Consider the following 12336-nt stretch of genomic DNA (forward strand, 5'->3'; position numbering starts at 1 on the left):
AGCCAACATGGGAAGACTCTAATTAAGCCAAAACTCTACTTACCCATCTTTGCCTACTGGTGGGGGCACAGGAAGAGGTTTTGTGAAGCCTTTTTTTCCAACCAGCCAGAAGGTCTCTTCTGTGCCTTTGCCCTTATTATAGAAAATACACAAAATCTTAAACACACTATAACTGATTTTCCTAAAGATGTCCTTATGGTCAATGGGGTAGAAGCACTTAGTTTGGTTCAGAAATTGCCTCTGCTTTCCCCTGTCACCACTCCCTGGAGTCTTCCTTCCTACACAGCTTCCTTGCTATTTATACCTGAGGCTCAGGCATGCTCCATAAGCTGACAGAGCATGCAGGTGAAAAGTGAACACCACTACAAGCTGCCATCCAGATGTTTTGTCTACCCACTGCCACATAGCTTCATCTTTGGGATGTGTGGCTCTTTGGCTTCATAGTAACCAAACTTCTGAATGCTGAATTCACGATTTTGTTTCTCATTTCTGCCATTATGTTTTAGCATTAGTCATCCTGTTGTCTTTCATATCTAGAGTACATATATTCAGAGTCTACCTCCCCAAAGTACTCGCCATCCAAAGGCTCTCACAATACCCTAAAAATGGAATAGAAATGGAAAGCAGGATGTGCAACTTTAAAGACCAGGGCATCCTGGCTGCTATGAGATGTCTACATTTCTGTAGTGTTCTTTTCTTCTTGCGAAGGCATTCTTACAGGTAGAGAGAGACCCCAGGGAGGCTTCCATCTACAGCCCAATTCCTTGGTTGTCAAGAACCATGGGTCTGAGAAGAGAAAGAGGGTGTAAACTCCAGCTGATCACCCGAGAGCCTATGTGATGACCTCAGAGGAGCCAAATTTTCTGCCTCTGCTTTGCCCTCTCCTCTTTCCAATAAACCCTCCTCTCTGTGTTTCACTCTCCTCCTTTCAGTTCTCTTTTGTCTTTTTTCTCATTGCCTCCAATCCATAAGAAAAAAAATGTGTTTACTAAGACTGAGAAAAGTAATGGGATGTGTTTCCAACTCATTAATCTGAAATATGGTCTCACTCTTGGCTGATCTCATTTGGCACAGTTCTAAATTATTTAACTTAGAAATTCCAATTAAGTTTTCCCCCCTTTAAATATCAAATCCATTGTTTTCTATTTTACATCACATATATTCATTCCTTAACAATAATGACAACAACCATAATAATAATAAGCATGTTTAATGGGAGACTCTCAAAGCATTTTGGAGATATTTGGTTCAAGGCTCTGAACAAGGTCAGTATAGGAAAGTAGGAAGAGAATACCACAACAGTCCAAGTTGGCAACCAACTCACCCTAAACCTCAAACAATTGGGCTGTTTGGAGCCACTCTGTTTTCAGAAGAAGTGAACAACTTTAAAATATACTCATATCACTCATTCTTACATTTATTCCATCCTTACTGTACCAGGTCTGGAAATACAGAGATGGGTCTGTCCTTCAGGAGCTCACAGTATAGTTAAAAACACTGTCAGGTCATGCTGTGGGCTCTAAATACAAGCCCAACTCTTCTGCCTCCTAAGCTGTCTTCCTCACAGTACCTAGTACAGTGTCTCATACAGAATAGTTGCTCAGTAAATAGACTGTTCAATTAACTAAAAAACTCAACCCTTGAGCACTTGGAATACTCAAGGTGTCATTTGACCTCTTTGAGCTAAAGCATGCTTTTAAAGCTCAAACTTGAGGATCCCAACCCCCAGGCATATTTGGCTGTTTTTCTTGAGATCTAGAGGCTATCAGGACAGCATGCCAATCCCCAAGGGAGCTTTGTAGATGCCAGGATCGTCCAGATATTTGGGTGAGTCCTGCGACACACTGGGATGCCAAAACTAATGCTTGCAAAAGAGAATGGGAGTGTTATGGACTCAGGCAAGCTTCCAAATGAAAGAGTATGCAGTGGAGCCCCAGGGGATCTCTGAGGTTTTGGAGCCCATCCAGGAAAATTCTTAGAATCCTAGCTCTGTTTACCCACCCTACTTCCAAAATTCTGCTGAAGAGAGAGAAAGGTGGGGGACAGGGGACAAGTATGCAACAACCAAAACCTAAAGAAAACCCTTTGATTTGGTATCAATCCCTAGGCAGTCACAGAGACCCTCTCTCCTAAATAATAGCATCTTATTTTTGGCCTGACACCTTTAAGACACTGTGACATCTCCTGTGTTTTTTTAATTCTCACAAAAACTCTGGAAGGTGGGTTTATTATTAACCTCATTCTGCAAATAAGGACACTAAGTTTTGTGGAAATTGAATGACTTGTCAATAAGTAAACATAGGTAGAACTTGAAACCAATTTTACTAGACTCCAAGTTTTATTTATTTTCTTTTTACTATTACTTAGCTATTTTTTATTGAGGTATAAATGACACATAACATTATTTTAGTTTCAGGTGCACAATATGATTCAATATTATAAAATGATCATCGCAGTAAGTCTAGTTAACGTCTTAGACTCCAAATTTTAAGTGCTCTTCCTTCTATACCATAGAGCTTTTCCAACACACTGGAGTCAAGGGACAGGTCTAGAGGCCAAAAAGCAACCGTTAGGAATTTTAAACCTTGTGATTAATGAGCTTCCTGATAATCACACACAAAAAAGAGGCCTCTATGTGAAGAAATGAAAGCACAGAGAAGATAAAGTCCAATGTCACACATTGAGTCATTGATGGGACAAGAATTACAGCCCAGACCTTCTGACCTTTGTGACTATGTCAATACAATCTCATTACTTCTTAGCTTGATGGCTGGTGTGTGTGTGTGTGTGTGTGTGTGTGTGTACGTATATGTGTGCATGTGCTTACACATGTGTATACTTGTGTATGTGTGTGTAAGGGGTTGAGGGTAGGGGTGAAAGAGGTTGGGGGAAAAAAAGAAATCACAAGTAAAACAAGACTACTGCTTAGGGGTCTGCGAATCAAATACTATTTAGCCCCAGAATTCGGAGACAAGGTCACAGGTGTCCACCTCCAGCAAGGACAAACTGGCTGAGAACAACCATTTGGGAAAGTCTTTTTAGAATGTAAATCTACTTAAGAAGCCCTAGTAAAAACATCTGATAAGTCTAGATATATACAAGGTCTCAGCAAGAAGCTTCCAACTTGTCAGAAAAATGGTAACTGAAACAGGAATCATGTAAGAAAAGAGGTAATAAGATGACATATCACCAGGCCATTAGGAGAGAAATACTGAAAAAGCAGAATTGGCCAGTTAAGCACTCATGATTTGTTGCCAGTACAGGACTAGAGGGAGTTGGAGTGGGCAGTAAGACAACTCCCCAGAGAGGCTGAGCTTGTCACCTCTAAATGAGTCCTCCCCCAATCTACCTCAGTTTCCTCATTCTGACAGCTTTCTTTGTAACCCCCACCCACCGAATTGCTCAACTATACTATGTTTTCTTCTCTCACCCAATCCAATCTACACCTTTGATTCTACTAAGGGAAACAACTTAAAGTGTCATCACTCCAATGAAGGAGATGGAATGGGAAAAGAGTGTTGTTGATCCAATCCTTGAGCCCAAGAGAAGAGGCTCTGATGGAAGAATTTCAAACTTCAACCAGCTGGAAGGAGAGGATGCTTTCAGCCATCATCTTTGCCATCACACCTGGTGGTCTATCAAGTGTGGTCCTTCTGACCCATGTACTAAAGCATTCCTTGCTTTCCAGCAACACAGACTGAATGAGGGATGGAAATATTGGCTCAGAATTTGGGAAGTGTGCTGGTGATATGGTCTTATTGTGGATATATTGCATGCCCCCAAGGGACAAGGAATCTCCTGTCCCCCAGTCCCTACTATGTAATGTCCAATACCCGCCTCTGGTGGGGGACCGGGGTACAGAGGCAGAAAGGAGCTCCCATTTTCTCCCTTCCTTCTTTGGGTCTTACTTCCTATTCTCTTCCTTCTTCTCATTGTTCCTTCCTTTCCCCTGGGGCCCTCTCTCTTCTCTCTTAGTATCTCCCTCTCAATCAGGAAGCCTCTACCACCTTAATAAGCAAGACCTGACATGGCCTTAGGGGAAGTCTCTCCCTGCCTCTTCCTCCAACTTGCTGTGTAGTACATTCCCAAATTCCCTGGGCTAAGGGAAAATGTGAAGCTAGAAAGGGCCCTTTTGACGTAGTCTTGGTTTTGTACTCAAAACACCCAGTGATGCAATTATTTCTGACTGGAATTTGGGGTACAATAAAAACCATAAAGGTGGGGGTATATTTTTTTCTTTTCAGTTGCAAAAGTGTTACCTCTTCAGCTCTTCAGCTTTTAAATGAGGGAATCTGTTCCCAGCAATACAGAGAGGAAAGTGCCACAGGAGATAAAGCTGCCTTTGTCCTCCTCTACTGAGAAATGACAATATATAGAGGGATCACAAAAGCCTTGGGTGATTTGATTCACTGTTCAAGTAATATTGCCACTCCTATCCTCTCACTGAGTTCTCTGCAGAAGTGGGAAAGGAACCTCTGTCCCCTCATAAATGACCTGCTAGAAGATATTAGGATCTATTGGAGGAGACAAACTAGAACTAGCCAGAAAAGGAATTGATCAACTAGAATCAAGCCTTCCAACCTTTAACTTCTGAAATCCTTTCACATGTAAATCGCTGCCATTTGAGGAAGGCATGCCAATGACAGAAACAAATTGTGCCCAAATATAATCACTGAGAAAATAATTTTCCTGTGCAGAGGTATCATAGAAAGGGTACTGAGTGGGAATTCAGGCTTCCTGGGTTTTGGCCTGATTCTGCCATCAAATGACTGTGTGACCCTGATCAAATTACTTCACCTCTCTGGGCCTTGATTCTTCAGCTCAAAATGAAGAAGTTAGATGATCAGATATATAGAGTCTCTTATAAATGGGGCAGCCAGGGGCTCCGGGGTTATCCAGAGGAAGATGAAAAGAATCCAGTGGAGATGGGATGGGAAAGAAAGAAAGAAAGAAAGAAAGAAAGAAAGAAAGAAAGAGGAAGGAAGGAAGGAAGGAAGGAAGGAAGGAAGGAAGGAAGGAAGGAAAATGGAGGGAGGGAGGGAAGGAAAATGGGAGGGAAGGTGGATGGAAGAAAGGGAGGAAGGAGGGGGGAAATTATTCTAATCCTGAATCCCAGATCAATTGATAGTCCTAACAGAGAGAAAATGTGCTACAAAATGTTTGTCTTTCATAGGAACTGACTTTATTCCTCCTGGTCCTTGGGGAAAGTCATAAAGCCTCTCTGTAAATGGAAGGTTAATGGTGTGAATGAAAAATTAGAAAGGGTGGCCACTGAGAAGGCAAATAGAAAGCCCAAACTCACTAATAACTTTAGCTTATTGAACAGTGTCTAGAACTGCCAAAGAATAAACAAAATGGAAGTTAGAAAATGTAAATAATAGTGCAGATCATTGAAAAACCAAATTCAGGGCAATTCTTTAAGAGAGAAAGATACAGCTCATAGTCTGAAAAATTCAGGAGTCTTAATCCCCATTATTGTAGCCATACTTAAAGAGAAGAAAACCGAGGAAAAAAGGAACAATCTCTTGGGAACTGAAAATAGGGCTGGATATTCTACCCAAATTATAGCTCTAAGTCTCAGACATCCAGGTAAACTCTTTCAGCAGACCATGACCTCTCCAGAAGCAGGTGTGTCCAAGTGGTTTGATTTAAAAAAAAAAAAACAAAAGGACATTATACCCTGAGCTCTGTCCTTCCTCGAAGCTCCACTTCATAGCCCTCACTTAGAGCTTGAAGAATTGTCACGGTGCTGTGACTGACATGAATGCGATAAGCTGTAAAAAGAAAGACAGAAATGACTCTGGATCCTTTCAGGTAAAATCAATGAAAAAAATATTAATGTAATAAATACCCCTGCTTCTAAATGAATGAGACCCTAAGAAAAGTGCCTGAGAGAGAGCTTCAGTTAGGGTTTCACAGGAGGAGGAACAAGGAGTGATGGCCTTCCTCAACAGACCCAAATAAGGTGTTAGGTGTAGCACCTATCAGCTTCCTGGACACTATCTGAGATGAAAGGTCATGCAATAGAAAGGTGTTAATTTAATTCGAGGGTTGTGATTGAGAAACCAGTTACCACTACTGTGCTCCCAGCTGAAACGTGATCTCCTCAGAGGGAAGTTCGGCTTCAGCAGCTTCTTTCACAGGCTGCTGCTAAAGCAGAGCTCCCAAGGTCTACATATCCTACTTAAGAGACAAAAAGGTGTCTTTCTTCATACACATCTATACAACTATCTTTCAGTATTGCTGCACTTAAAATAAAACATCACTGAAAAATGTCCCAAGACCTCTGTCAACATTCTGTGGCAATTGTGCATTTATAGCTTTCCTTTGGATGGATACATCTAGCTGTGTATACACACAAATGTATTATTTTCCAATTAATGAGTCCAACCTGGGATAAGAGTGTTCTACATGGAGAATTACAACTAAAAATTTTATGTAGAAACCAAGTATAATTCTTTGGTGATGAACAATCATTTATAAACTGAGGTAGAATCCTTGACTTTCCTGAAAACTATTATCCTATGAAGTAAAACCTTGTTCAAGTTGGGTCTTAAATAAAAGTTCAAGACATTCACAAACACACTTGAGAAAATAATTCATTTAGAAGCTGAGAGCAATCAAAGCCGGAAGGCATGGCTAGAAAGAACTGCAAGAAATTTCTGCTTTGTGTACTTAAAATAATTTTCCTTCTTTTGACAGTTCAGTATTGTTTGTGTCTTCCTCACTAACTCATGGTCACCCAAAATCTCTGCTCAAAAAGGGTCCCTAAAAGCCACATGTTCATCTGGGTGTCCCTAGCCAGTACTATGTGTGCCATTCAACTAGCATCTGGTCGTCAGTCATAATCCTACTAGTGGGGAATACCCAGGTCAAAAGAGAGAGATAGCTCATTCCAACAAGCATCCAGTTGTGTGGCAAGGAGAATCACGCCATGACTGGGTCACTAGTTACTTCCATTCCAGAACCAGTTAATTCAACTGGGCATAAAGGAGACGTTGATGAAATTAATTTTTCAATAGATCTATGACATGTCCTGATCTCATATCCAACATGAAGCTACCTCTTTATAAATCTTCAATCAGGTGTGGAGCTTACTGCCATATTTCACAGCTCCTTTAATGCTGTGACTACATGTGTATGTTTCTTTGTATCCCTCACAATGTCTTCCTTGCACAGTCAGTGCTTAATAAACACCTGCTGTGCATGATTCACTCCATTTTCTTCTTTCTAGCTGATCACTGGACAAGGTGCTGCTTAAATCTGAAAATTCAATTTCTTCTCTCAGCTCTGTATTTCCCATGTGTAATGAGTGGAGTCTCCCTGGTGCAGACCAGAATATGACTTCAGTCTTCTAGAAGCTTACATCAGTCCAGAATACCGTGCCAAATCTGCATTGAGGTTCCATGATCAATTTCACTTCATCTTGGGTTGCACTTCAAGAACAAAGTCATATGCATGCTGCGTTTCCTGGATGACTACTTCCATGGCTCCTGCCATGTCTGTGGAGTTCGAAGACTTTCCCAGATGCCAGAAAATTTATTCTGACAACAGCTTCTAAGTTCCGTGCTGCCTCCTTAATCATGGCCGCACAGACTAGATTGACTAAGACTGGACCCATTGTGCAAACCTGTTTCTGAACATGAGTGATGAGGAGTGGGGTCAGACAGGGCACCACCCACTGTGATATAGGCCACCATATCATCAGGGACTAGTTTGTGTATACTGCTGGAGTTTGGGAAGAGCTTGTCTTGCCCAGTAGCAGCCAGAGCCAGGGTTGCTAAGAGCTTAAGTGTTTTTAAAACATATAATCCATGTAAACTGTATATAGAACCTATTATTGTTTTCTACACTTTTCCTATATTAGCATAAACAAATTGCTTTGCTCAACCATGATAAAGTTAAAAGCACATTGTGATTCTGACATTGCCTTAGTAGTGGCAGTAAATAACCAATAAAGAGGCACCAGCAACAGACAGATGACATAATGGTTTGTACAGTTTTATTCCCAAAGAAGGGGGGAAGAAATGGTATCTTTGATACCATGCCTGTTTTAATAGAAACTAAAGGTTTCATATATAGGCAAATTGGAATTAATTATTTCAGATTTCCATGCTCCTTAGGTTGAGGGATTATTGCTAGCTCAATTCAAGGGGGGGGGGGCGCTATTTGATAAAATCAGAACTCCTGGGATCTTGACTAGTTCAGAAAGAGGACTAGAGCAGCAAACAACGGCACTGTAGGAGGCAGCTTACTCTGGGTATGTCTCCACAAACTAGTTGAAAAACTAAACATCCCAGTCCCTTACTTATTTCTCTTTTCAACATGACTTCCCCAAACCCACCCGGCTGGCCAATTTTTTTCTTTACCCAAAGGACACTTTTAGTTGCTTTGAGAAAATTGACTATTTCAGTGTCACTTAGCTACAGCTTCATTTCTAGAACAAGAAAGGTACATGTTTAATCCAACATCACCCCCTACTGGCTTGCGATTAGAGACCAGGAAATATGTGTATAGAATCTCCTTAATCTTCTCAAATTATGTTTTATTAAAAAAAAAAAAACATTAAAATCCCAAGTACCCTGCTCTCCTTCCCCCTCTCAAAGAATACTCACTTTTCCAATCCGATCCCATCACTTAGGTACTCACGTAACCCTGTTGATTCCATCCGAGAAGCTGTGTTCACAGTGTCTCCAAACAGGCAGTATCTGGGCATGGTGAGACCCACCACTCCTGCAACAACGGGCCCTGTAGAGTAGCAGTCGGTTGGGGTTACAGTCAACAGGTATACATCCAGTGTTAATAGAGGAACACCGCCAAGGGAAGGAATGCTGCTGCATAAAAGAACAAAGTTGCTGCCAAATAGCTCTGGGAATCTGAAGGAAGTGCTATAATGAGTACTAAACCCTTTGCCCTACAAGAAAGCACATTTATAATGATGCAAACATGACTAGCTTTCTGATTTACGCTCTTGTTCCAAATAACAGTTACACCCAAGGTGCTTGTATCTGTCAACAGGGACAAAAAAGCATAAAACCCAAGCCAGAAAGGCCTGGGCAGGGACTTGGGATCCAAGCATGTTTGTTACAATGAAAAAATGTAACCCTTTCATATGTCTTAGGATTAGAAGGAGGGATCTCATGGGGCTTATTTCCCAAGAGAATTATTGTTAAGACAATTGGAAAATCTAAAAAGAAGTAGAATTGACTTTCAGTCATTTGTATTAGGGGCATAGACAAGCAGTATATATAGATAATCTAAGAATATTTTCTATTTGTCCTTAGAATTTTTTTATTTTTACCTCTCAATATACCCATATTAGGTGTTCAGATAGTGAACATTACGTGAAAAAAAGCCCAGCCACCATACTGAAGTCCTAATTCAGGAGTATCTAAAAAGTTCTCCACACTTACTTTTCGGGCCTATGCTCTGTTTCTATTTAAAATTGTTCAGTATAGGGGTGCCTGGGTGCCTGAGTTGTTGGGTGACCAACTGTTGGTTTTGGCTCATGTCATGATCTCATGGTTTGTGAGATCAAGCCCTGTGTTGGGCTCAGCACTGACAGCACAGAGTCTGCTTGGGATTCTCTCTCTCTCTCTCTCTCTCCCTCTCTCCCTCAAAATAAATAAATAAATAAACTTTAAAAATAAAATAAAATTATTCAGCATTACCTTTTTGCTATTTCCTTAATTAAATAAAGTAATTGTTTTTGCTTCAAAGAGTTCTTTCTTTAATTTATAAGGATAAAAATCAGTAAGAACTACAAGACTTACATCTTTCATTTTAATTCATTTCTCACCCATTCATATACATTCACTGAGCACTGAGCTAGGCACCAAGGGGAATAAAAAAATAAATGTTAACACATGGTCTCTGTTCTTTAGGAGTTTATATCTAATTGAAGAGAAAAAGCTACTGAACAGGAAGGAATTAAGCAACAACCCAAAACAATGTATGGTTGAGGTAAGATAAATGGTACAGGCAAAAATACTATAATAGTTTATAAAATGGGAGGGGGGATGCTTTGGGGGACATGGTTCAGTCAAGAAGGGTCTAATGGAGAAGGTAGGATTTTATTTGGCTCTTGATGGGTAGGTAGGATTTGAATAGGAAAAAAGGGACATGAATCACTGGTCTGTGGTTTGGATTGAGCATGGAATTTTGGGAAGTTCTTTGAGAAAACAATCTGCCTAGTTCAGGGGGTAGGGAAAAATTGGAGACAAGATTGAATATTGGGTTGTTCAAGATGGAGGAACTTGAACCACTAGAAAATTTTGAGCAGAGTATTACATGATGAAAATGATTTTTCTTTTTTCTTCTCAGATCAGTGTACAGAATGCACTGAAAGGGGAAAAATCATGAAAACCTGTTAGGCTGCTATTGCTGTAATGCAAGCAAAAGGTTATGAGTACTGGAAAGGAGGACATGATGGGGAGGCAGAAAGGGGAGATAAAAGAGAGACGTTATGAAAGGAGAACCAACAGATTTGCTGGCTGTCTGACAACCATGAGGAAATTGGCATGGGCTTATGGTTTGTGGAAAAAGATAACTTGAGGGGCGCCTGGGTGGCTCAGTCGGTTAAGCATCAACTTTGGCTCAGGTCATGATCTCGTGGTTCATGAGTTCAAGCTCCATGTCAGGCTTTGTGCTGTCAGCTCGGAGCCTGGAGCCTGCTTCGGATTCTGTGTCTCCCTCTCCCTCTGCCCTTCCCCCACTTGCACTCTGTCTCTCTCTTAAAAATGAATAAAACAGTAAAAAATTTTTAAAAAAATAAAAAAAGATGACTTAAAGCTTTAGATATGTTGAATTCAAAATAATGGTGAATCATCTAAGAAGAGATGTGCTAAGGAGGGTTGGAGATATGAAACTGAAGCACAGATGAGAGATGAGGGCTTTTCTTTAAAAGAAAAATACTGAACACTTGCTGTGTGCTAAGCATTCAGGATGCAAACATGAGTAAGATATGGTTCCTGCCATCAAAAAGCTTATAGCGTAGGGGCACCTGGTTGGCTCCATCAGTAGAGCATGTGATCTCAGGGTCATGAGTTCAGGCCCCATATTGGGTGTAGAGATTAATGTAAAAATATTTTTTAAAGAAATGAATAGTCTAATGGAAGGTGAGACAAGTCAACACAGATTATGCTGATGACTACGAGAAGGATGGATAGAAAGAAGCAAGAGTACAAGCAAGGAAATGTTACTGCAGTGACCCAGATAAGAGATGCTTGTGGCCTAGACTTGAGCAGTGAGAGTTGAGTAGAGACAAGACAGATTCAAGAAATATTTAAAAGGTAAATTGCACTAGTAGGTATTTATCCAAGGGATACAGGTATGCTGTTTCAAAGGGGCACATGCACCCCAATGTCTATAGCAGCACTAACTACAATAACCAAAGTATGGAAAGAGCCCAAATGTCCATCAGTGGATGAATGAATAAAGAATATGTGGCATATATATACAATGGAGTATTACTCGGCAATCAAAAAGGATGAAATCTTGCCATTTGCAATTATATGGATGGAACTAGAGGGTATCATGCTAACCTTAATCAGCCAGAGAAAGACAAATATCATATGACTTCACTCATATGAGGACTTTAAGAGACAAAACAGATGAACATAAGGGAAGGGAAACAAAAATAATATAAAAACAGGGAGGGGGACAAAGCATAAGAGACTCTTAATTTTTTTTTTAACGTTTATTTATTTTTGGGACAGAGAGAGACAGAGCATGAACGGGGGAGGGGCAGAGAGAGAGAGAGGGAGACACAGAATCGGAAACAGGCTCCAGGCTCCGAGCCATGAGCCCAGAGCCTGATGCGGGGCTCAAACTCCCGGACCGCGAGATCGTGACCTGGCTGAAGTCGGACGCTTAACTGACTGCGCCACCCAGGCGCCCCTGCATAAGAGACTCTTAAATATGGAGAACAGAGGGTTACTGGAGGGGTTGTGGGAGGGGGGATGGGTAAGAGGCATTAAGGAATCTACTCCTGAAATCATTGTTGCACTATATGCTAACTAACTTGGATGTAAATTTAAAAATAAATTAAATAAAAATTTTTTAATACACACACACACACACACACACACACACATACATAAAAATAAAAGGTAAACTGCCCAAGACTTGGTAAATGGTTGAATGGTGAAAGTCAGGGTGAGGGAGGAGTCAAGGAGGATCACTCCCAAGGCTAACTGGAATAACTAGGTGAGTGATAGTACCACCAACTGAAATAGAGAATAAATACCAGAAGAGGAGGAAGCTTATGTAGGAAGAAAGCAATTCTGTTTTGGATTTGAGTCTAATGTCCGTGGAAAGGATTTCCATGGGACATTC

General features: G+C 40.8%; 1 protein-coding gene across 3 annotated transcripts in view; it reads right to left on the reverse strand.

Annotated features, from left to right (window-relative positions):
• The window catches only part of GUCY2F (guanylate cyclase 2F, retinal), a 112537-nt gene that overhangs the window by 12268 nt on the left and 87933 nt on the right, over positions 1-12336 (reverse strand). For all 3 annotated transcript variants that reach the window (XM_006943916.4, XM_019824153.3, XM_019824152.3), the window contains exons 16-18: positions 8650-8748; positions 5680-5774; positions 44-132 (exon numbers count right to left, since the gene is read on the reverse strand). In XM_006943916.4, coding sequence (XP_006943978.1) covers positions 44-132; positions 5680-5774; positions 8650-8748 — 283 coding nt within the window. The remainder of the gene's footprint in view (positions 1-43; positions 133-5679; positions 5775-8649; positions 8749-12336) is intronic.

This window comes from Felis catus, chromosome X (assembly GCF_018350175.1).
Source record: "Felis catus isolate Fca126 chromosome X, F.catus_Fca126_mat1.0, whole genome shotgun sequence".
Taxonomy (NCBI): Eukaryota; Metazoa; Chordata; class Mammalia; order Carnivora; family Felidae; genus Felis; species Felis catus.